Here is a 27,730-nt window from a genome sequence, read left to right as displayed (position 1 = left end):
ATTAAAGAAACAAAAAGCTAATAGAAATCATCTTTGGTGAGGTAAGAAGGCTTATGATGACAGACTCATGACCCATGACTCATGGCTAAATATAAGCTCAAATCATTTCGCTCGTTTTTTTTATTATCAAGCTCTCAACAAATGGCACATGATGATAGCAAAAATGTTGTCTGTGTGTTCAAATAAAAAAGCAGTACATAAAGTCCACTGTATCTGTCTGGCAACCACAAGAGTGTGAGCCATCCTGCAAGAATATCTTTCCATAGAAATGTACATTTCAAAAGGCCAAATTGTACCTTTGTATAATTTATGTCATTCACTGTAAAGGGAAACATGAATCAAATCTTTTTTTCAGAAGTTAATTAGGCCAACTTCAGATAGACTTAGATAAAAACACGTCATTATCAGTATAGAAAGCATTCTCAAACAAATGTTCAGAAAATCAAAAAACACACGTACCTATCACTATTCAAGAACAAACAAACATATCGTCCTCAGACAGTGCAATGCTTTATATCTCACAGCAGAAACAAAGAGAAGATGGCGCATGAAAAGTGTAAGAGAGGACATCCGCCTTCAAGACAAGAGGGAACGGGCACAACACTAATACTTAGGGAAAAGACAGCAACATAGTCATTGTTATGACCGCTACTGGGAGGTGAGCTTGAAAGCCTTCTATATATTTGGCATAAACATACAGTGAGTGTAGACAAGGTTTGTCTGTAGATGGCCAACTGATTTCAGTTGATTTTTGCATGTACTGATTTATAAAATGTATCAACAAAATCGGTTTAAAAAATCCCAGGTTTCCAGTTGTACAGCTGTCATATGTCACGTGTTAGGTTACTAGTGTTGTGGAATAAACATCACTAAGCTAACAAAACATCAACAACAGTCATTTGGTTGACGCGGAAAACAAGCCTTTACAGTGAGTCGTTGAGAGAAACAAATCCACCAAAATTCAACCAAATTCAATGTCTCACGGGTCAAAAGTGGAGTGATCAGGAGAGGGCGCAAGAGTTGGGTGAGCATCATCCAAAACACAGAACAAATCAAGTCTAAACAGCTGGTAGGAGAAGTATCTTCGTCTGAGCCTCCCTCTTCCTCCCGTGACAACAACCATACACATTTTAGAACAACATAGTCATTCTATTTCTATTTTTTTTAAATCCACTCAGGACTGGAGTGAGAACTGGTCCTGTTCGATAGGTTTCTTGACCCAGGCTCCCAGTCCTGCCTTGTGGAATTCCTTGGTCAGAGTCTGCTTGGCAGCATGGTACTCCATCGCTGCCTGTTTGGCGTCATGGTACAAGCTGGGTTTGGCACCTTTGATTCTCAGAGTCTGTGAAAGCTTAAAAGGCAGGAAGAGAGAGGTTTTAATGAATAAATAATAATAATATATGCCATTTAGCAGACGCTTTTATCCAAAGCGACTTACAGTCATGTGTGCATACATTCTACGTATGGGTGGTCCCGGGAATCGAACCCACTACCCTGGCGTTACAAGCGCCATGCTCTACCAACTGAGCTACAGAAGGACCACAATTGGACAAGAATAAAACACGGTAAGAAGTGATTCAACAATCAAGTGAACAAACACGATGTCAAACCTTTTAAATTGAGTTCTTGGAACATAATAAGTCTCAACTACCCAGCCACGCATAGCAACAGCCACCTGAGAGTATAGTCGTGGCCAAAGGTTTTGAGAATGACACATATATTAATTTTCACAAAGTCTGCTGCCTCAGTTTGTAGGATGGCAATTTGCATATACTCCAGAATGTTATGAAGAGGGATCAGATGAATTGCAATTAATTGCTAAGTCCCTCTTTGCCATGCAAATGAACTGAATCCCCAAAAAACATTTCCACTGCACTCTAGCCCTGCCACAAAAGGACCAGCTGACATCATGTCAGTGTTTCTCTCGTTAACACAGGTATGAGGGTTGACGAGAACAAGGCTGGAGATCACTCTGTCATGCTGATTGAGTTTGAATAACAGAGTGGAAGCTTCAAAATGAGGGTGGTGCTTGGAATCATTGCCGTCATCATTGCTTTGCACAAAAAGGGGTTCACAGTCAAGGATATTGCTGCCAGTAAGATTGCACCTAAATCAACCATTTATCGGATCATTAAGAAATTAAAGGAGAGCGGTTTAATTGTTGTGAAGAAGGCTTCAGGGCGCCCAAGAAAGTCCAGCAAGCGCCAGGACCGTCTCCTAAAGTTGATTCAGCTGCGGGATTGGGGCACCACCAGTACAGAGCTTGCTCAGGAATGGCAGCAGGCAGGTGTGAGTGCATCTGCACACATAGTGAGGCGAAGACTTTTGGAGGATGGCCTGGTGTCAAGAAGGGCAGCAAAGGAGCCACTTCTCTCCAGGAAAAACATCAAGGACAGACTGATATTCTGCAAAGGTACAGGGATTGGACTGCTGGGGACTGGGGTAAAGTCATTTTCCCAGATGAAAACCCTTTCTGATTGTTTGGGTCATCTGGGAAAAAAGATTGTCCGGAGAAGACAAGGTGAGTGCTACCATCAGTCCTGTGTCAAATTCTGACAAACTCCAAGCATTGATTATGCAAGAATGCGCTGTCATCAGTCAGGATGTAGCCCAGAAGTTAATTGACAGCATGCCAGGGCAGATTGCAGAGGTCTTGAAAAAGAAGAGTCAACACTGCAAATATTGATTCTTTGCATCAACTTCATGTAATTGTTAATAAAAGCCTTTGACACTTATGAAATGCTTGTAATTATACTTCAGTATTCCATAGTAACATCTGACAAAAATATCTAAAGACACTGAAGCAGCAAACTTTGTGAAAATTAATATTTGTGTCATTCTCAAAATTTCTGTCCACGACTGTATATAAAGGTGTTGTGCGGAATAATACGTATCCTACCTTGCAGTATAGGCGCACCCAGCGGCTGTAGAGGGCGTGCTTGCAGAGCCTCGAGGGCCGTCCCAAGTCGTCCTTGCCTGTCATGGCGTTGATAACCTCTAACCCCTGGTCTCCCACAGCCCAGTTCACACTGAAGTTAGGAGCTTTACCCGGTTGCCGTGCTTCTGCGTTGCTTATTCCTGCAGGGAAGAGAAATGAGACATAAAAAGATTCCTTTGTGAGATATACAGTACTTGTCAAAAGTTTGGACACACCTACTCATTCAAGGGTTATTCTTAATTTTGTACATTGTAGAATAATAGTGAAGACATCAAAACTATGAAATAACACATATGGAATTATGTAGTAATTTTATATTTGCGCTTCTTCAAAGTAGCCACCCTTTGCCTTGATGACAGCTTTGTACACTCTTGACAGTCTCTCAACCAGCTTCATGAGGTAGTCACCTGGAATGCATGTCAATGAACAGGTGTGACTTGTTCACAGTTATTTTGTAGAATTTCTTTCCTTCTTAATGTGTTTGAGCCAATCAGTTGTGTTGTGACAAGGTAGGGGTTGTATACAGAATATAGCCCTATTTGGTATTTGGTTCCCGGGGAAGGACTGCCCGTTCCATGATCTCGCCATCACGGTTGACAACTCCATTGTGTCCTCCTCCCAGAGCGCTAAGAACCTTGGCGTGATCCTGGACAACACCCTGTCGTTCTCAACTAACATCAAGGCGGTGGCCCGTTCCTGTAGGTTCATGCTCTACAACATCTGCAGAGTACGACCCTGCCTCACACAGGAAGCGGCGCAGGTCCTAATCCAGGCACTTGTCATCTCCCGTCTGGATTACTGCAACTCGCTGTTGGCTGGGCTCCCTGCCTGTGCCATTAAACCCCTACAACTCATCCAGAACGCCGCAGCCCGTCTAGTGTTTAACCTTCCCAAGTTCTCTCACGTCACCCCGCTCCTCCGCTCTCTCCACTGGCTTCCAGTTGAAGCTCGCATCCGCTACAAGACCATGGTGCTTGCCTACGGAGCTGTGAGGGGAACGGCACCTCAGTACCTCCAGGCTCTGATCAGGCCCTACACCCAAATAAGGGCACTGCGTTCATCCACCTCTGGCCTGCTCGCTTCCCTACCACTGAGGAAGTACAGTTCCCGCTCAGCCCAGTCAAAACTGTTCGCTGCTCTGGCTCCCCAATGGTGGAACAAACTCCCTCACGACGCCAGGACAGCGGAGTCAATCACCACCTTCCGGAGACACCTGAAACCCCACCTCTTTAAGGAATACCTAGGATAGGATAAAGTAATCCTTCTCACCCCCCTTAAAATATTTAGATGCACTATTGTAAAGTGGCTGTTCCACTGGATGTCATAAGGTGAATGCACCAATTTGTAAGTCGCTCTGGATAAGAGCGTCTGCTAAATGACTTAAATGTAATGTAAATGTGGTAAAAGACCAAGTCCATATTATGGAAAGAACAGCTTAAATAAGCAAAGAGAAACGACAGTCCATCAATACTTTAAGAGATGAAGGTCAGTCAATGCGGAAAATTTCAAGAACTTTTAAAGTTTCTTCAAGTGCAGTTGCAAAAACCATCAAGCGCTATGATGAAACTGTCTCTCATGAGGACCGCCACAGGAAAGGAAGACCCAGAGTTACCTCTGCTGCAGAGGATACATTCATTAGAGTTACCAGCCTCAGAAATTGCAGCCCACATAAATGCTTCACAGAGTTCAAGTAACAGACACATCTCAACATCAACTGTTCAGAGGAGACTGTGTGAATCAAGGCCTTCATGATCAAATTGCTGCAAAGAAACCACTACTAAAGGAGAAGAGACTTGCTTGGGCCAAGAAACACAAGCAATGGACATTAGACCGGTGGAAATCTGTCCTTTAGTCTGATGAGTCCAAATTTGAGATTTTTGTTTCCAACAGCCATGTCTTTGTGAGACACAGAGTAGTTGAGCGGATGATCTCCGCATGTATAGTTCCCACCATGAACCATGGAGGAGATGTGATGGTGTGGGGGTGCTTTTCTGGTGACACTGTCAATTATGCATTTAGCATTCAAGGCAGACTTAACCAGCAGGGCTACCACAGCATTCTGCAGCGATACGCCATCCCATCTGGTTTGCGCTTAGTGGGACTATCATTTGTTTTTCAACAGGACAATGACCCAACACACCTCCAGGCAGTGTGAGGGCTATATGATCCCATATGTGTTATTTCATAGTTTTGATGTCTTCACTATTACTCTACAATGTAGAAGAAAATAGTACACATAAAGAAAAACCCTTGACTGAGTAGGTGTGTCCAAAACGTTTGACTGGTACTGTATGTGGTCAGGACAATCCAGGGGCTGTTGTCTGACGGTAAACTAAGTAGGGGCAGGATGTAGGACGGGTAGGACCACAGCCAGACAGACCCCTTACCGCTCAGAAGTGGCCGGTTGAGGTTGAACGTCTGAGGCAGGTCCTCAATGTCAGCGATCCTCTGGTACATGGCTCTGGAGAGGTGGTCTGCGTGGTACAAGCTTCCCAGGATAATGCTGGAGAAGTAGATGGGCTCTGTGAAGTAACACATCAGAGAGCCCTGGATCCCTACTACGTTCCACCTGAGAGAAGGGCGGCAGTGAGAGGTGGTGTTCAAAGGGAGGCGCTGCTTTTGAGTCACATGACCTTTTTGAGTCTCACCACCTCAAAGCACAGACATTTCTGAGTGCACGATACGGATAAGACCCAAGTCCACGTTTAAAAAATCTCGGCATTTTGGATTTTACCCTGAACATTTCAAATCAATCTGAACGCAGAGGTTGAATTTGAAAATGTCTTCTTGTGCCCTGTTTTTCTCTCCCTATTAATGCAACATGGGTTGAAGAAAATAATATGTAATAGCCTCTCAGTTGGACATTTCCTATTTTTCGAACACTAAGCTCCACTTTTAGTGATGAAGGGTGTTTTATTGCCTGGAGTCAAATGCTATTCAAATGATTCTGATTGGTGCATTCCTCAGGCTAGCTACCCTCTCTCAAGTCCCAATCACTTTGCCAACAGAGCAGTGCTACAGGTGTGATTATGGTAGAGCCGTGATTAGCCCTTTGATTAATCTCGACGGAAATGGCATCCCTGCTGGGAGTGCCCTAGGAACTGTAACAGCTGCTCAAACTGCAGGTGTGTAATCATGAACAATATTGTTGATTTAGATTGTTTCTTCGAGGCTTGTTCTCTGGGCTTCTCCTATCCGTGTGACATGCTCAAGACATGCTCAAGCTGCGGCTATCGCTGACTCGTGAAAAGTCGGACGACGTTCACAAGAATGGCATAAATGGTAGATTTACATTGTTGGTGTTTTTATGAATATCACATTTAAATCGTCATTCCATGAAAATCACTGGACTCCTTCTGTATGGTGACAGTTTGACTGGTTGCTAAACTGAAAACATAGTAACAGGGAGTGGTGCCAAAGACAGATACAGACCTGGCGATCTTGTCACTGCAGGACATGGTGAGCAGCCGCTCTCCCTGCAGTACCCCATCCCAGGTCTGGATAGTGTTACTGACTTTCACAGGGATGGTCCCCTCCCCAGACTCTATCTTGGTCCTCAGCTGACCACGAGCCTTCCTGTTAGGGTGCCTGTCTCCCTGATCTGTGGATGACATGGAAAGGAAATAAGCCTTAAAAATGGCGAAGAAGAAGCATTCTTAAAATGAAGACGAAGAAGAGCCGCCTAGGGAGATGTCTCACCCTCGAAGGCAGCCTCGTGGGGTGAGAAGATGCGTGCGTCTCCGCAGGGCGACGTGCTGATGTACAGGTGGAACTGCACGTTGTCCTTCAGACGGAAGCCCCGCTTGTTCTCGCACCTCGTGAACATCGACTTCTGCTGCTCCTCTCTGTTGTTACTATGGCAGACAGATGGACAGACAGACAGGTGTGTGGTAAGAAAAGGTTAACCCGTTTCTCTACATTGGCATTTGTTTCTTCTGGTAAAATGTCACTTTTTGAGTGTCGTTGATCAGTCAGTTTCTACTAACCCAGTCTCCATGGTTACAGTGACATACCTGAGGAAGTGTTCCAGCTGTGCGTACAGGTACCTAAGGAGGGAACGACGAGCAATGATTTCAGCATGGCAGTCGTTCAAAGCCAGGCCGCGGTCACTCATGTACTCGCCGTTTATACACTTGGTCCCCGTGGTAACACAGATCACTTGTGCCTCCTTGACATCGGTGCCTGGGTGGGATGTGTGGATTGTGAGACAAAAAATGGTTTACTATGGTACATAAACGTCATAGTCTACTGAATACAGTGTATCATATTTTTACATGATATATAAATGTTTCACGATGAAGTGCTAAAATCAACTAGGAGACGTGAAGTGATACCTATTCCACAATGTAAAATACACAAACATCTTTTGTAATTAGTCTCCAACGAAACCCCCAGTTGTGATCCATGCAGCATCAGTGGGGCTCTCTCGATTCGACGGAGAATCAGAGACTAAGAATCAAGTTAAATTAAAAGTTCCCTTTGGGGGGGGTAAAATAAAGTTATTCTAACAGTACCCGTTGTCATGACAACGCCTGCTAGGACTTTCCGTCGTGCGTGAGGGGATGTGAAGTTATCCGTCAGCTCACTGAACTTGTCAACTACCAGACCGGACACAGCATCAGCTAGAACCTGAAATAACCACCAAGCAGAGCATGAGATACATCAGGAGAAAAACCCAGGCCTTAAACCAGAGACTAAACCCAGACAGAATAGAAGGCAATACACAGATAAGGGGAGGGAGGAGAGGGGAAAGTTCCTGGGGAAGTATAAACGTTATGATGATCACTTTTTCCGGCTTCATCATATTAGCTCTGATCGATGATCAATTGAAAATCTAACCGAAACCTCCACGTGAAGGTGTACATTAGAAATCACAGAGGCAATGACAATCCAGGGTACCCCTAAGAGACACTGCTTTCTCAAACTGAAGCTCGGTTAACAGAACTGGAATACAGGCTCGTGCAGTATAATAGATTTGAGGTGCCTACTTCTTCAGGGATCAGACATACCTACTGCAGGTAAAAGGGTTTAGATGGGGATGAGTGACAGACAAGACACCCGGGAGCTTAAATGCTGCATCGCAAATCATCCGTCCGCTTCATTGACTGATCTGTTCTAAAAACAGGCCAACGGAGCAGGTAGCTTGTCTGATCAATAGGTATGTTTGAATAGCATTCGGGAGCTGATGTTAATTAAGATTACAGTTTAATTGACCTTGCCTCGTCAGTCGTTATCTCAAGCAGGAGGGATTAGGGGCACGGGATTAAGTGACGTGTAAATAGATTTGAGTGTACACAATGCAACGTGGAACGTTCAAGGCTGTAATGCACCACTGTCTCAAAGCCTCGTCTCCTTTTCAATTAAGCCCTGTCAGAGGCTTATAATGAGCTGGTTAAACCATTAAGTCAATTAAACTGAGAATAGTTCATAGGAAGTGAACACTGAATACTGCCTGCAATGAAGGATGAACCAAACTGACATATCTGACCATTGCTCTCTTATTTCATGGGGCTAAACCACCCAGATAGAGTTAAGACGAGTCTCTGGATTCTACTACAATTGTTCTACTGCTCCGCAAGATTTTCGATGGGGAGAGGGGGTTTGTCCTGCGTTATGAGTTTACTATGTGCTATTCTGTGCCTTATATTCAAAGTAAAGCTTTTCAAATAACCATATGAAACAAGCATGTCATCCAACGGTCACTGAGTGAACGTGTTGTGGGCAGTAGTAGTTCTTACCTGTGGCAGGTGCAGTTGCAGGCCCTCTCTGGGTATGGGCTGTCTGGACGGTGTCTGGTCCAGTTGCATGTTAAAGAGGGCAGACAGAGCAGCCTGCGCAGCCCGGGCCTTGGCCAGCTTCTTATTGCGCCCTGAGCCTTGGAACGTCTGCGTGTCCACCACCACGGACATGGCAAAGTTCTTGGCGTGGCTCTCTCCACTCTCTGACACAAAGTCGTACTTCAGCCCGGGTCGTAGTTCGTTGAGGATCATGACAGGGTTCTTGGCAATAGCGGGGGAGACGAAGGCCGGGACGGAGGAGGTGGGTGGTAGGCCTAACGAGGACTGACTCAGGGCGGTAGCACCTGAGTTCCCTAGCAGGGGGTATGCTACTAGTCCCAGGGAGCTGAAGGAGCCATTGGTACCGTTAGAACCCAGGTAGAAGGACTCCTCCGGAGGGGCCGGGGTCTCAAACCCATTAAACAACATGTCTGGGAAGTCAGCCTGGTCGGAGGTAAAGTCTGTGTTGACCGTTAGCGTCCGACCCATTGCCATGTGCGCCTCGGAGGCGTTGGGGAACTGAACAAACGACCGCAGAGCCTTCTCAGCGGAGTTGAGCTTAGCCTTCTTCTTGGTGGGGCCGGAGCCCTCGAACAGCTGCCCATTGACCTCGACAGTCATGACGAACACGGGCGCGTGGACCGGACCGGTCTGAGACAGCAGCTTGTACTGCAGTCCAGGCTTGATCTCATTCAGCTGCATCAGGGCATTTTTGGGCAGAATGGGCCCGGGCATTTTCTTACGCTTCTTGGGCCTGTACTTGTTATTGTGATGCCCGTTATTACCCTCTTCTAAGGGACGCTTTCTGCCCCCTCCACACCCTGCACTGCCCCCATTAGGGAGGTGAGCTGCCCCCTCACCCCCCAACCCCTCCTTGGTGGAGGAGCCCACGTTGTCCAGGTTGCGGTTTTCCTTAACGTCGGTGCTGCTGGAACCTGCGGTGCCCAGAAAGAGTAACTTACAACGCCTTCGTTGCAGGATCTTGTAAATGTAAAATTTATAGATTCCTTTATCTCTCTTTGTAACTGGACAAGTGATGTGTGTTCCTTTGTATGTTATATTTGCAAAGAGTTAGACGTAGTCCTTATAGAAAACACTATGTTAAATACACAGTAATATTAGTATCGCCACAAAACACTTAGTGAAAGGACTGACTTCTGAAGAAAATCTGTAGATTTGATTTATTCGTGTATTTTTCAGAATAAGCACTACCAAAGACCTAGGCAGTGTAAATACAAAAGTAACCCTCCTGATTATCTACTCATCTGTCTTATTAAAGAACTGGCTCTCAAAACTTCTAGAAACATCCTGTGAAGGACTGCATGACCAATTTAACTGTAAGGCTTGTATTTATCATGGTATCAATACATTAGATGTAGCTGGGGTTGAGGGAACACATATCGCCACGTCCTGATTATAAAGCTGATGGAACTTGGTGTAAATTTTCATTTATAACATCCTCCAGCAAAAGCTCGATAGGTTACTCCTTTCGGCGCTCAGGGATAAAATACATCCTTGTACAAAATGCAGGAGCAGAGAAGAAGGTAGCGACAAGAGGCTTGGAAAGAAGAGGGACAACATAAGGATATCGCCGCCACCCCAAAATGGAGACAAACAAACAAGTGTTTTCTGGGATTTTCATGCTCCACCGCAGTCAAAAACGTATTCAAATAACCATTTTATTTTCATTATAATTTAGCTCTGGACCAAGCTGTATATCATCATTTTCTAAAACAAAAGTGTACAGAGTATATAGCAGTAAAGGAAATAACAAGCATGCAGGAGAAAATATAAACAGTGTAAAAAACACAATGCTGCTAGCGCCCAGCGTAACAGGAGTGGAGTTGTGATTACAACCCTGTTGGGAAAGAGAGATTATTGAACAACAGAGCGTTGTGATTGACCATGCCATGACAACACTGTCCGTCGCCAACCATGCTCAGTTCTGACACACACACACACACACACACACACACACACACACACACACACACACACACACACACACACACACACACACACACACACACACACACACACACACACACACACACACACACACACACACACACACACACACACACACACACACACACACACACACACACACACACACACACACATCAGAAAGCCCTTGAGTAACCTTGGCAATGTATGCCCGTCGGCCTGCCAACAACCCTCCCTATGTGCTGTGCAGCGAGGAAGTCCCTGACCGACACAGTAATCCAAGTGAGCTCCCGTCTGGGTTGGGTTTGGTGTAACAGGGAAGCGGGAGGATTAGGGCTGTCCTAACACATAACATGTCCTAACATCATAACTGTCAAGTGTGTAATGGGATCTATGTGACAGTCCTGGGGCAAAGCACTGCGCTGAATGAATTCAACATCTGCTCCATACTGTGGGCATAGATACATACAGCCCCTCTCCCTCTCTGTACCTTGAGCTTGGAATTTTCTGTTGTTGTTGTTGCCAAACCCTGTATTTTGACTATAGAATGAGAATCTTTTCCTCAATAACCCTCCCAGGTTTGTTGCAACCAGTTTAAGGCTGAACTATAACTGCTCTCAGAACCTAGAGGAGGGTACTCTGTGGGGTTTTAGAAGCTTTGAGAAGAGGAGCAGGGGGTCAAGCTTAGAATCCGTCTCTTAAAATGGTCTGAAATAACGCAGGAGATATCCCCTCATCTCCCCCTGAATGGGAGATTAAACTCTGATCCTACCCTCCTGAGCCAGGAAACACAGTCTGATGACACTTTCTCAAGGTCAATCCGACACAAACAAGTCAGGGAGAGGAGATGTAATACATTATAGGCCTACAATTCTGGATTCCGTTCCCAATAATGTTGTGTTATTGCTAACAGTATTCAATTTGAAAGGTATATAACCAAGTAAATAGTTTTGTACTACTAGGGATATTACATTATATGTGTCTAAAAGCACTTCACAAGCATAACAGCTAGTGTGGGGGTGTGGGGACGACGACGACGACGACGACTCACTCATGCGCTCTTCTTCATCTCCCTCCATGGTGAAGAACCTTGGCTGGTTACGGGGCTGCTTCACACCAGCTCGACCTGTAGGACAGACAGACAGACAGACAGACAGACAGACAGACAGACAGACAGACAGACAGACAGACAGACAGACAGACAGACAGACAGACAGACAGACAGACAGACAGACAGACAGACAGACAGACAGACAGACAGACAGACAGACAGACAGACAGACAGACAGACAGACAGACAGACAGACAGACAGACAGACAGACAGACAGACAGACAGAGCATTCGGAAAGTATTCAGACCAATTGACTTTTTGTTCCACATTTTGTTACGTTCCGAACTTATTCTGAAATGGATTGAATTTGTTTTCTCCCTTATCAATCTACACACAATATCCCACAATGACATAGCAAAAACAGTTTTTTTTTTTTAAAGCAAATTTATTAAAAATAAAAACTTAAATATCACATTAACATAACTATTCAGACCCTTTACTCAGTACTTTGTTGAAGCAGCTTTGGCAGCGATTACAGCCTTGAGTCTTCTTGGGTATGACGCTACAAGCTTGGCACACCTGTATATTGGAGATTCTCCCATTCCTCACTTCAGATCCAATCAAGCTATATCAGCTCAACACAATTGAGATGGTTTGGGATGAGTTGGACCGCAGAGCGAAGGAAAAGCAGCCAACAAGTGCTCAGCATACTCCTTCAAGACTGTTGTAAAAGCATTCCTCATGAAGCTGGTTGAGAGAATGCCAAGAGTGTGCAAAGCTGTCATCAAGGCAAAGGGTGGTGGCTACTTTGAAGAATCTCAAATCTCAAATATATTTGGATGTTTTATTTAAAAATAAATATATATATTTCACCTTTATTTAACCAAGTAGGCCAGTAGAGAACAAGTTCTCATTTACAACTGCAACCTGCCCAAGATGAAGCAAAGCTAAGTGTTTAACACTTATTTGGTTAATACATAATTCCATACGTGTTATTTCATAGTTTTGATATCTATACAATTATACTATGTAGAAAATAGTAAAAATAAAGAAAAATCCTGGAATGAGTTGGTGTGTCCAAACTTTTGACTGGTACTGTACATATTCAGCATCTGGACTAATCCTGTCCATGCCGACAGACCATATAGGTCTGGGCAGACTTTTGTGACTTTAATATCTGTCCCATTATCCCTCGGTTTCAACTAGCTCAGCGTTTCCCATACTGAAATCAAATCAATTAAATCACGCTTGGTGTGGTTGTAGACATGGTTGTAATAAACAGAGCATTTTCTGTTTTCTTCCTACTAATGTGGTTCTATCTTTGAAACGGTTTAAGCTTGGAAATAGTATGACCCCCGTCACTAAAAGATAAGACTCTTAGAACAAGTTTGTGTCTCCTGTTCCCCTCTACAAGCTGTACAAGGACTCAGAATGGACAAGACCAGACACCAAATCAGACAGGGGGGGAAAGAATGGTGCATTCTTTCCTACACAGAAGATCATACAAAAGTATGGCATGACGACCTTCTGAACTTTTCAATACCTTCCTGTTGCATTTCAGTCGCTTGAAACTATACTTCCTTCAGATTTAAATACGGTCAAAAGTACTGTCAGGCTGATTTGTAATAAACTGCCATAGCCCCCCCCAAAAAAATGTTTAAGTCAACATTAGTCGTTGTGACTAGATAACTTGGTGGGGTCGCAACAACATTTTTATATGAAAATGGGGTCGTGGGTTAAAAAAGTTTGGGAAGCCCTGAACTAGCACTTCTGGAAAATGCTGCAGTTCACGTGCTCTACAGTACAGTAGCCTATGTGGTTCATTTGAGAATACACAGGAAGTCTACAGAAATATAATACCTCAATTATACTTCCCCAGACAGCCATGAAAAAAAAACCTGTCCATGTTAAACATACAGTATCAATGCTGCAGCATATAAGATTGCAACACACTGATGGAAATGGAGTGTCGGATGTCGGAAAATAACCTACCGAGCGTAAAGTTAAGTGTAACCAGAACAAATGAGCATGACGGTGACAGCAACTGTAGGAAGCAACGGGCTGAGCGATATACCCTTGCCACCGGGAGGAAACTACCGTTCATGGTGTTAAGCTCCGATACTATATCAACCCATAAACAGACAGAGCGAAAGGTCAGGGAGAGAGGGAGCAGAAAGGACAGAGAGTAAATCAATATAATAATTGTAAAACAGAAAAACAGCCTCAAGCTAATCTTTCTCCACTGTTCCATTTTGCACAGGACATTTCTCCAGCCAATCAACCCTACAGTCACAGAGCACTAAGGAAGCTGTTGCATATATTCATTTGCCCGAGGAAACCATATAATTAACTAGTGATTGAATCTACAGTTTATACATCAGTCAATACGAGCTGTATTTGTATCGGGCATACTGTCGTTTTCCCAATACTCATCTCCACAATCTATCTTGACCAAAGCCAAGAAATGTGGAAAGATAGTAGTCTGTGCTCTCTATTCCTCCCTGTGGGATTAAATAGCGTGTTAGATTTGTATTCTGCCCCCCCCCCCCCCCCCCCAATGGTCTGTGGTGTGGCGATAACAACATAGCACCTCTGTAGAGGGAAGAGTAGTCGACAGAATGAGATGCAGTAACTTCATAGGAACACTGAGGGGATAAACCAATTGCATTGGCGTGTTACAGAAACTCTCAGTGTTTTCCGCACAGGGGGGGGGGGGGGGGATAAATGATTGAGGGTTTCAAATAGAAACAATAATATTTTGATATAAATACTTCACATAGACCGGGACAGTATAATTGGTGTCCTCTCTCTCAAAAGCAACCAATTGCAAAGTCCTCCCGCAGACGAGGGAAAATGGAGGGAGTTGAATGGAGATGATCTGTGATTGCCGCAGAAGCATTCCTTTGGTGCCGTTTGCTTTGAAGCGGATGCATTTGATAAGCGTTCCCACAGAAAAGCAGCCTGCTGAATCTATCCAATCAGGCCAGCCACTACAGGCAGAGTGATTGAGGAATACAAAAATCCATATCACTTCCATAATGACACTTTCAAGAAGGAGAGGGTGCTGACACCACTAGATATAGAATACATAAAATGTCAAACGGAAAAGTATTTGCTTTTTAACAACTTTTCTCATCCAATGACAATGAGAAAAGACAATACTATTTGGGAGAAAACGGCAAGTTTGTTATTGTAGTCAACATGAAAGCGGAGGAGATAATAGTAGATAATAGAAACCATTCATTTAGACAGCGCTTCTGCAACTGCCACCTTATTGAGTCGAAGCTATTAAATGACATCGCTCACATTTCTTCCTATACCCCTTTTGCCTCCCCCTTCCTGACTGCCTGTCAGAGAGCCATCACCTCCCTTGCCCCCAGTCGTAAACTGTAGCTCTCACCGTGAGACAGCAGCGCTCGCATTCCAGGACGATAAGGGACGCAACGCTGCTGTTATTCACGTTAGGTTAATCCTCAAACTGTCACTCTACATGTCATCCACCGTGCAGGAAATTAAATAATTAATGAATTACCAGATAATTATCAATGCTTCTTTCTGGGCTGAAACGAATGTTGACGGGCTGGTTTTTACTGCAACACTCTTGGCTACGGATTAGGGACCTTGCTTTCCTGGCTGTGGGGGGGGGTCACTTCCTGGAGAGTGGCCTTGTAGATAAATTGCTGGCATTTCCATGACAGGGGTCAGAGGTCAAGGGACAGGAAGTGTCATATTTGCATCACTGAAGACTAATGGAGGTCTGGGTTAAGTTAGAGTCTTACTCGTTACTTTGTCTAAATGTCATCTTTGTTTGGTTTGCTCTCACTTTCAAGTGGACAAATACTAAATGAAGTACCAGGTCTATGATGGTTCATATTGTCTTGGCCCTGCATGAACAGATCAGTTTAGCTGAGTGATGAAGCATGTGTCGGCGCCAAAATGAGCTTTCACTGAACCAAGGTGTCTGTAGCTAGTGATATCCAATCTTGCTATAATGGCATCATCTATCCAGACCCCTTACAGCCACCCAGCTGCACCACATCCTATTCCACTAACATGGTGCTGGAGGCAACTGCGTGGCTGTTGGCTCAACATGTGTCAGAGTCATAATGGCCAGGCGCAGGGAGCCAGATGGGTATTAAAGAAAGGGTAGCGGCCGTAGCTGCCATAGCCTCCAGTACAGGTTTCATGAGGAATATAAACTCAGCAAAAAAAGAAACGTCCTCTCACTGTCATACAAATATGTGTAAATATTTATATGAACATAACAAGATTCAACAACTGAACAAGTTTCACAGACGTGTGATTAACTGAAATTGAATAATGTGTCCCTGAACAGGGAGGGGGGGTCAGAATCAATGAAGATCTGTGAAGTTATTTGGATTTTTCCTAATTATCTTTGAAAGACAGGGTCCTAAAAAAGGGACGCTTCTTTTTTTTGTTGAGTAGCTCTTTGTCAGCACCATGGACAGCACTAGTGCTGCACAGCTCTCAGCACAGCAGGCCACTGAATTGGCCAGAACCATAGCAGTAAGCACATGGTGTGGTAATGTGCCTGTTGCCATATTACCCTTATGCCACATACATAGTTGTAGTCTACTAGGCGCCATAGCTGAGCTAATATTCCATGTAGAGGAACAACAACAACCAGAATGAGCAGGGTAGTTAATGCACATTCCAGGAAAGGAAATCAGCAGGATATGAATGCTGCTCTTAGTGCTAGGACCTGGTGGACAGGGCTGAGAAGAGGGTCTTTAACTTCCTTTCTTTGACACATGGTATTGCACAGTGCTACATACAGAGGGCTTTTGTTAACCATATGCCTACTAATATTCTTTATGGCAGTCAGCTTTCCCAGGGTTTTTTCTACGAGCCTGGTTTTAGACAGTCTTAGGAGGAGGACACACAAGATTTATACACACACAACAGTGAATGGTGCACATCATAGTAAGTAAATCACATAAGTGAACCAAGTAGAACCAAGAAAGCCTTGTTGTTAAGCTGCTTTGGTTGTACGAAGATCAGAGCCGGCTTTTGTGTTAACCAAACCAGCCTCTCTCTCAGCCTGAACAGTGTAATCTCGTCTCTCTGCGTGACAAGAAGTGGCCTTGTACCCCCGCCGCCACTCAACTCCTTCCTCCCGAACATTAGCGCTGACAATGTTATCAGGCCGCCGAGCCCTGGCGCCTTTGCTGGAAATGCCGGCTGCTTGCTTTGTGTGCTGGATTGACGGAGACCGAGGCTTTAGGTTGCCATTCGCTTACCAAGATAATGGGCGACAGAAATTAGCTGGGGCGGAATGAGAAAATGTCAACAAAAGTAGTTATCTGTGAGTGAGTTTGTGTACACACGTTTGAAGAAAAGGGAAGTAGGGAGATAGACGTCAAGGATTTGGAGTGGCATTCTGTTCACTGTCAAAGCTCACAGATATCAACACTGGATTGTATCCACAGCCTGTGTAGCCTCTGTTAGCCATTCATGTTAAAAGGTTTCACATTTAAAAACATGATTGAGGTTTTCTCGTGAGAACTTTAGCTAGCATGAGTTCACAAGGATATGCAGCATCAACACGTTTGAGCTTGTTGTTAATCACAGTCACTCTCCCCAAGTTATCAATGTTGGGAATCTTAGGACTATGAATATCAACCCACGATCTTAGCAAATCAATGCGAGCACCCTATTTCATCCTAAGGACCAATGTGTGAAAGCCATATTTGCATTGCTGGTCCACCATCAAAAATATGTGGTTCTGCAGTACCGTATCTATAGCAGCGTTTGCTGTCTGCGTGGTGTAGACATGTGTTTAATAGGGAATCCAGGAGAGTCTGGAGCTGTATGTCTGATACATAGATCTGTCTGAAGCCTGTCATTCACATCCTATGGAGAAACAGACAGTATCCCACACAGCCTGGACCCCTGAGACCAACAACTAGTTAACAATGCCTCCCGATGTTGTTCGCCTTCAAAGAATGCACACTCCTGTCTCAGACATACATAGACATTCACGCACCACCGCACACAGTTACACAGGTGGAACATATCTTGCAAATCATGTCATGTACTCGTAGTATACTGTACAGTACACACAAGCAGGCTTGCACGTGAGCACACGCACATGCTGTGAAATGGCGGGACCGTATTAAAAGTGGATTAAAGTAGCATAAAACTAGACAACATGAGCACCCTACATACCTTCTGTCATTGCTTTGCTGACAGGGTCTACAGTCAATCACGGACTACAAGATGAAATCCAGCCCAGTCACGGACCAGGATGTCTTGCTCCCAGGCAGACTAAATAACTTTTTTGCCCGCTTTGAGGACAATACAGTGCCACTGACACGGCCTGCAACGGAAACATGCGGTCTCTCCTTCACTGCAGCCGAGGTGAGTAAGACATTTAAACGTGTTAACCCTCGCAAGGCTGCAGGCCCAGACGGCATCCCCAGCCGCGCCCTCAGAGCATGTGCAGACCAGCTGGCCGGTGTGTTTACGGACATATTCAATCAATCCCTATACCAGTCTGCTGTTCCCACATGCTTCAAGAGGGCCACCATTGTTCCTGTTCCCAAGAAAGCTAAGGTAACTGAGCTAAACGACTACCGCCCCGTAGCACTCACTTCCGTCATCATGAAGTGCTTTGAGAGACTGGTCAAGGACCATATCACCTCCACCCTACCTGACACCCTAGACCCACTCCAATTTGCTTACCGCCCAAATAGGTCCACGGACGATGCAATCTCAACCACACTGCACACTGCCCTAACCCACCTGGACAAGAGGAATACCTATGTGAGAATGCTGTTCATCGACTACAGCTCGGCATTCAACACCATAGTACCCTCCAAGCTCGTCATCAAGCTCGAGACCCTGGGTCTCGACCCCGCCCTGTGCAACTGGGTACTGGACTTCCTGACGGGCCGCCCCCAGGTGGTGAGGGTAGGCAACAACATCTCCTCCCCGCTGATCCTCAACACGGGGGCCCCACAAGGGTGTGTTCTGAGCCCTCTCCTGTACTCCCTGTTCACCCACGACTGCGTGGCCACGCACGCCTCCAACTCAATCATCAAGTTTGCGGACGACACAACAGTGGTAGGCTTGATTACCAACAACGACGAGACGGCCTACAGGGAGGAGGTGAGGGCCCTCGGAGTGTGGTGTCAGGAAAATAACCTCACACTCAACGTCAACAAAACTAAGGAGATGATTGTGGACTTCAGGAAACAGCAGAGGGAACACCCCCTATCCACATCGATGGAACAGTAGTGGAGAGGGTAGCTAGTTTTAAGTTCCTCGGCATACACATCACAGACAAACTGAATTGGTCCACTCACACTGACAGCGTCGTGAAGAAGGCGCAGCAGCGCCTATTCAACCTCAGGAGGCTGAAGAAATTCGGCTTGTCACCAAAAGCACTCACAAACTTCTACAGATGCACAATCGAGAGCATCCTGGCGGGCTGTATCACCGCCTGGTATGGCAACTGCTCCGCCCTCAACCGTAAGGCTCTCCAGAGGGTAGTGAGGACTGCACAACGCATCACCGGGGCAAACTACCTGCCCTCCAGGACACCTACACCACCCGTTGTTACAGGAAGGCCATAAAGATCATCAAGGACATCAACCACCCGAACCACTGCCTGTTCACCCCGCTATCATCCAGAAGGCGAGGTCAGTACAGGTGCATCAAAGCTGGGACCGAGAGACTGAAAAACAGCTTCTATCTCAAGGCCATCAGACTGTTAAACAGCCACCACTAACACTGAGTGGCTGCTGCCAAAACACTGTCATTGACACTGACCCAACTCCAGCCATTTTAATAATGGGAATTGATGGGAAATGATGTAAATATATCACTAGCCACTTTAAACAATGCTACCTTATATAATGTTACTTACCCTACATTATTCATCTCATATGCATATGTATATACTGTACTCTACATCATCGACTGCATCCTTATGTAACACATGTATCACTAGCCACTTTAACTATGCCACTTTGTTTACTTTGTCTACACACTCATCTCATATGTATATACTGTACTCGATACCATCTACTGTATGCTGCTCTGTACCATCACTCATTCATATATCCTTATGTACATGTTCCTTATCCCCTTACACTGTGTATAAGACAGTAGTTTTGGAATTGTTAGTTAGATTACCTGTTGGTTATCACTGCATTGTCGGAACTAGAAGCACAAGCATTTCGCTACACTCGCATTAACATCTGCTAACCATGTGTATGTGACAAATAAAATTTGATTTGATTTTGATTTGATTTGACACCTATGAAAATAAGAGAAAATCAGAATATTATTATTATGGAAATGTAAAAATGATTTCCCATCATATCTGAGGTGTTGTCCCCTGATATGATAGGATAAACCCATTCCACACTTTCTGGTGATCAAAAAGAACCATTCTAATTTTTGGGGATAGAAAATGTGGAAATATGAAATGTAATGTTATGATGTGCATTTACGGTGAAGTTCACCACAATATGTATTTCACCACCTGGTACCGTGCTCTCAATCAGCAGTCGACCATCACCAACCCTTGTCAAGAGCTGGTAATAACCTCAATAAACCACCGACTCAAATCCCATCAGAGAGGAAAACAATGCTGAACTCATGATGATGATGATGACGGGAGACACCAGCCAGAGGTGTCAGCGCTAACCAGACAACCCATGAGGAGACATTGATCAACGGAAGTTGGGGAAAGTTCTGGTTCTAGAAGTGGAATAGTACTATAGCTGGAGGGGTATGCTGAAACCAACTATCAGAGCCACCCCTCAGCGGCCTAACGCAGATGGATCGATCCACTGGGTTTGGGAGGACTTGGGAGAAATAAGGTGTTGGTGCCTTCCAGCACAAAAGCTTCCTTGAACATTGGAAGCAGCAGAGGCGGCGCGGCGTATGTTTCTCTCACACCCTCCATTTTCTCGCCGTGAAAGATCATTTTTTTAGGCACGCTGGACAGGACCCTCGACCAGGCCCCGTCAAGCCACAGGCGTGACTTATCAATGTGCCGTGGAGAGGTGATGAGATGGTGGAAGGGAGACAGAGGGAGCACTCTGTTTTCTTATTTTTTTATTTAACCTTAACTAGGCAGGTCAGTTATGAACAAATTCTTATTTACAATGACGGCCTACCCCGACCAAACCCTAACGACGCTGGGCCAATCGTGCGCCGCCCTAAGGTCTCCCAATCACAGCCGGTTGTATTACAGCCTGGAATTGAACCAGGGTCTGTAGTGACGCCTCTAGCACTGAGATGCAGTGCCTGAGAATGCTGTGCCACTCGGGAGCTGTCTGTACCTCACTACTTTTTGTTTGCCTTCCTATAACTGGTTGTTAGAGACAATCCAAACATAACATTGGGGTGGCAGGGTAGCCTAGTGGTTAGAGCGTTGGACTAGTAAACAAAAGGTTGCAAGTTCGAATCCCCGAGCTGACAAGGTACAAATCTGTCGTTCTGCCCCTGAACAGGCAGTTAACCCACTGTTCCTAGGCCGTCATTGAAAATAAGAATTTGTTCTTAACTGACTTGCCTAGCAAAATAAGGGTAAAAAAAAAAAAGTACCTCATTGGTTGTAAAACGAATCACAATAAACTACCAGATCGAGAGAGAACTGAGCAGTAGGCTAGTTCATAGCTTTTCCTTTTATTTTCTTCATCAGCAATAGTGTACAAACTGAGGGAGCTAAATGAAGATTTAACAATGACATTACAATCCCACAATTATTGACCTTAAAATGCAATCGGGTAAATCATATTGGAACATAATATTGCCTTGAACACCAAGGCCATTTGAAGAAATTTTACCAAGCAAATTCAACCAAACCTTATTGGTTGACCTTTTTCAGTTTGTCAGTTACAAATGGTGTGGCTATTAGCCTGAAAGTCCCAATGGAAAAAAATCACTGAACCGTTGCAGTAGTCGATGGAAATGTGACATTTAGGGCGAAATCACATGAAAATCTCAAATGAAGAAAGTATACCTATCAAAACCTTGAAATGGGCTGATACTGAATTGCAATAAATCAAAAAGCATTACGGTATATATCAATCTGTCTGATATACAGTACCAGACAAAAGTAAGGACACACCAACTCATTCAAGGGTTTTTCTCTATTTTGACTATTTTCTACATGGTAGAATAATAGTGAAGATGTCAAAACTATGAAATAACACATATGGAATCATGTAGTAACCAAAAAAATGTTCTTCAAGATTCTTCAAAGTAGCCAACCTTTGCCTTCATAACAGCTTTGCACACTCTTGGCATTCTCTCAACCAGCTTCATGAGGTAGTCACCTGGAATGCATTTTAGATTTTTTTCTCCCCAAAGTTCTTAGTAAGGGTGAGTCCAGTCCATTTTATTGTAAATGCTAGCCCTGGGTAATATAGGTCAGTGCTGCCATTGCTGCACAGCTAATAAAATCTCCCCTGGTCTTCAAGGACATTATGTGGCTGCAGTCCCTTTACCATTTTCCCCAAAGGAACCAATGCAATCTTTATGATGGCGCAGTGGGTGACAGGGACGCTGTACATATTCCACACGCTAATCAGTGTCACTTAAACGGGCTAGGGTCAAGGGTCAGCCCCCCTGTGGGTTTTCTCCAACGGAAGCGAAGTCTTCAGATCTACGCTGATGACAGCCTGGCATTCATACACAGTATTCGGCCATCTCTCTCTCTCTCTCTCTCTCTAACTCACGCACGCAGGCACAAACGTACACTATTCTATCACCTCTCAGAGTTCCCTCTGCGGGGCTAGGCAGTGCAGTGGGGCCTGTCACTGTCATGCTCAAGGGTAAACCAGGTATAAGGCTTATCTCTCCCAGCCTCTGGTCTGCAGGTATGATGAGGACAAAGGCAGAACACACAATCATTATCACAAGTGTATATTATGTGATCTTTCTGGGAGTACCACGTTAGACTGGAAGCCAAAATTCCTGTTAAATTTGTCTAGCCGCCCCGAGTCCTGAACCCACCCACCCAAGCAGCCCCACTTCCTTCCTATCCAGCTGGCTGACAGCCAGTCAGATCAAATCCATTTAACGCCATCACAGGTTGCCCTTTGGTCCCTGGCCTCCAGTGCTGAAAATTGCTACTGTGCAAATGCCCTTCATGTAACGGTCCAACTGTGTCACGTGTAGTCAGCTACCTTCATAGACTCAGGCAGGTGATTTTGTACTCTCTCCCACACCGTACATTGAGGAGGCACACCATTTTTTTTAGGTGCTCAGCAGGTAGGTAGGTATACGACAGATGAGAGATTCCAGGTTCCTAGCTCTGCCTTAGCTCTCTTCCCATCCCCAGCCATTCTCTCCGCACCACTACCCCCGTAGCTCACAACAGATGACTATCGCTGTCTTCCCCCGCTACCGATGTCGTCAAGGCCGGGCCAGGTGCTCCTCTATCTCTGGGAGAGAAGGGAGGGAATGGAGAGAGAGAGAGGGGAAGGGGAAGATGTTGAATTTCATACCTCACGGCTCCTGATTTAACCAGGTCTGGAGGTAACGTTGACAGACAGGCCGACTAGCCAGGAGAGGGGTGAGGAGGGGGATGGGGAGGCAGAGGTGGCCCGTTTGAGAAGGTCAGCTTGATGTAACATTATAGCTAGCGGTGTAGTGGAGGGTAAACGCAGGTATACCCATTTATTTTTCAGTGGGCATTGTGTATGCTCACTTCTTAATCCCCATGATGCCTGTCATAGTAGTGTAGCGGAGGTATACGCCACATCAATTAACAAGCAGAAGGTTTAGTTTAAAATGTTGATCAACTATTATTTCTTCACATTTTCAGCGCAGCAATGTGCACGCGGCAGTAGGCTTACGCAGAAATGTTCCTAAACGCAATTAGCACAAAACACATTCTAAAATGCACACGCAAGTGGTTTCATGGACAGAGATGGAAATATCAATTAGAAATGTAGAGAGAATGTAGATCTAAAGATGCAACAACGATCATGGGTCACTAATATGTCTAGGTTAATGCCTGCTAGACAATGAAAGGAAGTGTAAAGAAAATGAATAGAACAGGAGAATGCAAATGAGGAAGTATTTATAAAAAATAATTGCTTCCACATTTCGACGGTGGGATTTTGTCGATAGGCTACTTTCACGTAAGGTTAGACGTCTTTATAAACTAACATGAAGTAAAACGTCCAGGTTTCAAACAATTAAGGAACAGGAAAAACAGCGACGCTAACCGTCTTCTGGTAGATGAAATGGTTTGCTAAAAACCTGCTCAATTAAATGGCAGAATGATATCATGATTATTTGCATTAATCCAGTGGCCAATTGTTTTGCAAACTCTATCTCATGTGCAACAGTGTTTTCGCTAACCAAACAGTGCTAGGTGCCTGCACACTTTAATTAAAGGGTAACTGCACAAAAAAAAATCTACATTTCATAGACCTCAAAGGTCCTCCTGATGTGGTTTAAGCATTGGTGTGGACTTTCAACATCCGATTGTGTTGTTTTTCTATTAAAAAAGTGTGAAACCTGTGCAATTTCTGATTTAACAGCCTCGTTTATCTATTTCAGTAGTAGACCTACTATTAGCCTATTTGCACGGTACAGCTTGGGTTGGCCTGACTGTTAGAGACCAATACGGGATTCATCCATTTAGGTCATTTAGTGTATGTCACCGTTTCTCACACAATTCTTCACACTTTCCTTCGCTGGGTGGGCCGATAGATTTTTTGGTTTTGTGTTCAACATTGGGCTATAACCACTTCCTCCAGGCACCGCTACACCACTGATTATAGTGGCGGTGGTACCAAAGCCAAAATAAAACATATGTTCATTAAATCATATAGCTAGAACGGAACGCAGCTATCTTAGGGAAATATCTGGATACAGCAGAGCCACTTATCAAGTATCACTACCAACCCCCCACCTATCAGAGAAGAGGATACTGTTAGGTCTGACAGAGATTCATGGCGTACGGCTCAGGCAGGCTAGACAGACACATCCCTCAGCGTCATCGGGCCGCGGGGTACGCCTTGCAGAGCAGCCGTGTACGCCTCACAGTGCAAATCCATCCGTTTACCTTGTCTGGAGTTCACTTTCTTCCCCCAGTAGATTAAACTCACACTTCACCTCACCTCGCAGCACACCAGTTAGCATGAAGGTACAGCGGAAATTATGTTACGTATAACTTCCCAGTGTGCAGGGTGTAAACAGTGGGGGAAAAAATCATCGGAATACTTTTGAACTATTTACCTTGGATTACAGCCAAATTCATGTATTTTATACTCGGGACAGAATGAGACAAGTAAATTGCTGTGTTGCCTTCTGAGTGTTTCCCGAAGACAGGGAATCCGCATTCAAATATTATGTGAGGGCTGGGACTGAGTAAACTTCAGTTATTTAGCCATTGAAATATTAGCAGCCATTGACAATCATGTCTAAACCCAACGGAGCGAGAATATGAGAAAAATGACTTCAGCAGGCAGCACAGCACATTACAGATAATGCTCGGAGAGACTACAATATCTCCAGTCCCAAATATACTTACTAAATGTTCCACTACAATAGATTTGATTTAGTCATTCAGTCACGGGAGGCGGCTTTATGCCAGAATATTAAACGTGTCTAATAATTAAAAGCTTCTGCTGAACTTCCCTTTAATTAATCCATATGATTAATATGCCAAGGTGGCAGCTCATTGTTTACCTCTTGACAGACTATTATTGCAACAATGTAATAATCCCTACTGGTGTCCTTCCTCATAATGTATCACCAGATTATGTCGATTAAGGCAGCCCCCCCCCCCCCCCTCCCTCCTCTCTGATTCAGAGATCCGGAAGACACATTTCAGTTGAAGGCATTCAGTTGTACAACTGACTAGGTATCCCCCTTTCCCTTTCCTAAAAAAAACAGAAATGAGTTACCTCTGGTTCGTTCAGCCATTACTATGGGGGAAATGAATGGAGAAAGATTGGGGTTTTGGGATAAACGCCAAAAACTAGGTCTGAGGATTAACACATGCTTGGGAGATCTTATGTTTTGTTCTATGAGATAATACCAGTCAACAGGCTTAGGAGATCTTATATGTTTTGTTCTATGAGATAATATCAGTCAGTTAACGTGGCCTTTATAAATGATGAAGCCTTTATGTTCTTCGCGTGCTTTAAAAAAAAAGACATAAAAATTAAAAAATTAAAAATTAAAAATTAAAAATTAAAAATTAAAAATTCACAAAAAGTGAAGTTCGCTGATGAAGATTATCTCATAGAACAAAACATATGCGATCTCATCCTGTGTTTACCATTCATTTGCCCATAGGCTTTGACCAATGACGCATGGCAGAGAGACGCTATTGCTATTTCTCTCTATACCTTCCAGACTCTATATAGGGGGGGAAAAAACCGAAGAAACAAGTGTACATATTCCATCCACTTCAGGAATATTATTCAATTTTTTTTTGTTATTCTTTAAATAAATCAACATATCAGAACTTTTTTTTTAACTTAACCATCACATTCCTAATCTCCTTCCAGATTCCCCTTTCTCTAGTAGAGCTTTGGATCTCAAAGACTGTGTATGACGGGGAGACGTTACAGTATGCAAAGAGACCAAACAGCCTATCACCATGCTGTATCCACGCTCCAGAGATTAAAGCCCAGGAGTGGAAGGAGGGTTTATGCTTTTCGCATGGACACCTCTCAGAATTGAAACTCCTATCTGCTCGCCTTGCAATAGACTACCGGTTCCCCCATCGTTGCAGAAAGTTAATTTGAAAGTTAATATATCTGCCTATTGCCATCACCCAAAGCAACGGGCGCGGAACTGAGCCCGTATCCTGTCATAGAAAATGACAGAACACATCATTCGTATGGTATATAGTGTGTGTGAAGTCTGAGTGGCACTGACAGTACGCTTCAGAGTTAAATGTATGGTAACTATAGCTCTGTTTAAAGGGTGAAAACTCTTGGAAGATTACATGTGATATAAACACAGTTCTTGATCCTTCGAACACAAATACGACATCACAAATTCATGTTTCGGTGGAAAATAAAGTAACACGATTCTACTACAAATACAGGTTTGCCTCAAAAAAACGTTTAACATGCTCTTGAAGCACACAGCAGTGTGCATTTCTATGCATGAATTCTCATATTGTTATCCCAAACTCAATGACATGTATCCAATATCTGAAAACTGCCTGCATCATTCTCAGGGACAACATACGCAGTATTTTGGTCACATCTCTGTAACCAAATACACAAGCACACCAGAGCAATCCTTGCATTAGTCAATAAACCAATCCATCAATGTTAAGTACATTGACAAAAAAAACACAGACCTACAGATATACACACACGAGCACTCCCCTCCACACACACACTCAAAGCCTATATCCCTCCGAGCCATCCTGGAGCGGAGTACCTTTGCGCTCGGAGCGTTTCTTGCGTCTCCTCTTGAACCTCCTCCGGATCAAGCAGTAATAGGCCCCCGCGGCCCCCATGGCCTGGGAGCCATCCAGAAACAGAGCCATGCCTAACAGGGCTGCCCTGTTGCCCCGAGGCAGTCCTTTTGCCCCCTAGGCTGCCCTGTTGCCCCTAGGCTCTCTTTAGCCTGGAGAGTCTAGGAGGCACTGCACTTCCCCTCCCTCTCTCACTCTGCTAAGTACTGTACAGGCACCAGGCGCAGACCCTCCCTCCGCCTGTCTGTCGTTCACACCCTCAGATGTCATGAGCTTTGCCAGCCGGTACTTTTATATGAATGACATAAAACGAACAAACGTCACTCCAGTGGTAGCCAATCTCGCCCTCTCCTTTACGGACCCTCGTGATCTGAGGAGACACATGTCACAGTCACACACACACACACACACACACACACACACACACACACACACACACACACACACACACACACACACACACACACACACACACACACACACACACACACACACACACACACACACACACACACATCTGGCCCCATCCAACGACGCTCACCTTCAGATGGCCAACAAATTCCATCTAAGAAATAGA

General features: G+C 44.5%; 1 protein-coding gene across 1 annotated transcript; it reads right to left on the bottom strand.

Moving 5' to 3' along the window:
* Positions 1-86: 86 nt before the first annotated feature.
* LOC124008581 (double-stranded RNA-specific editase 1-like) lies at positions 87-27,308 on the bottom strand. Its single transcript, XM_046319976.1, has 10 exons — positions 27,117-27,308; positions 11,714-11,788; positions 8,677-9,650; positions 7,453-7,567; positions 6,952-7,120; positions 6,638-6,792; positions 6,371-6,539; positions 5,326-5,507; positions 2,900-3,078; positions 87-1,351 (listed from the first exon to the last, which is right to left on the bottom strand). Exons 1-10 carry the CDS (start codon positions 27,223-27,225, stop codon positions 1,175-1,177), a joined length of 2,304 nt encoding a protein of 767 aa, XP_046175932.1. The 5' UTR covers positions 27,226-27,308; the 3' UTR covers positions 87-1,174.
* Positions 27,309-27,730: the final 422 nt, after the last annotated feature.

Source organism: Oncorhynchus gorbuscha, linkage group LG21, assembly GCF_021184085.1.
Source record: "Oncorhynchus gorbuscha isolate QuinsamMale2020 ecotype Even-year linkage group LG21, OgorEven_v1.0, whole genome shotgun sequence".
NCBI classification, from domain to species: Eukaryota; Metazoa; Chordata; class Actinopteri; order Salmoniformes; family Salmonidae; genus Oncorhynchus; species Oncorhynchus gorbuscha.
Note: the sequence above shows the minus strand (reverse complement) of the source record. Positions and strands in the feature narration are given on the sequence as shown.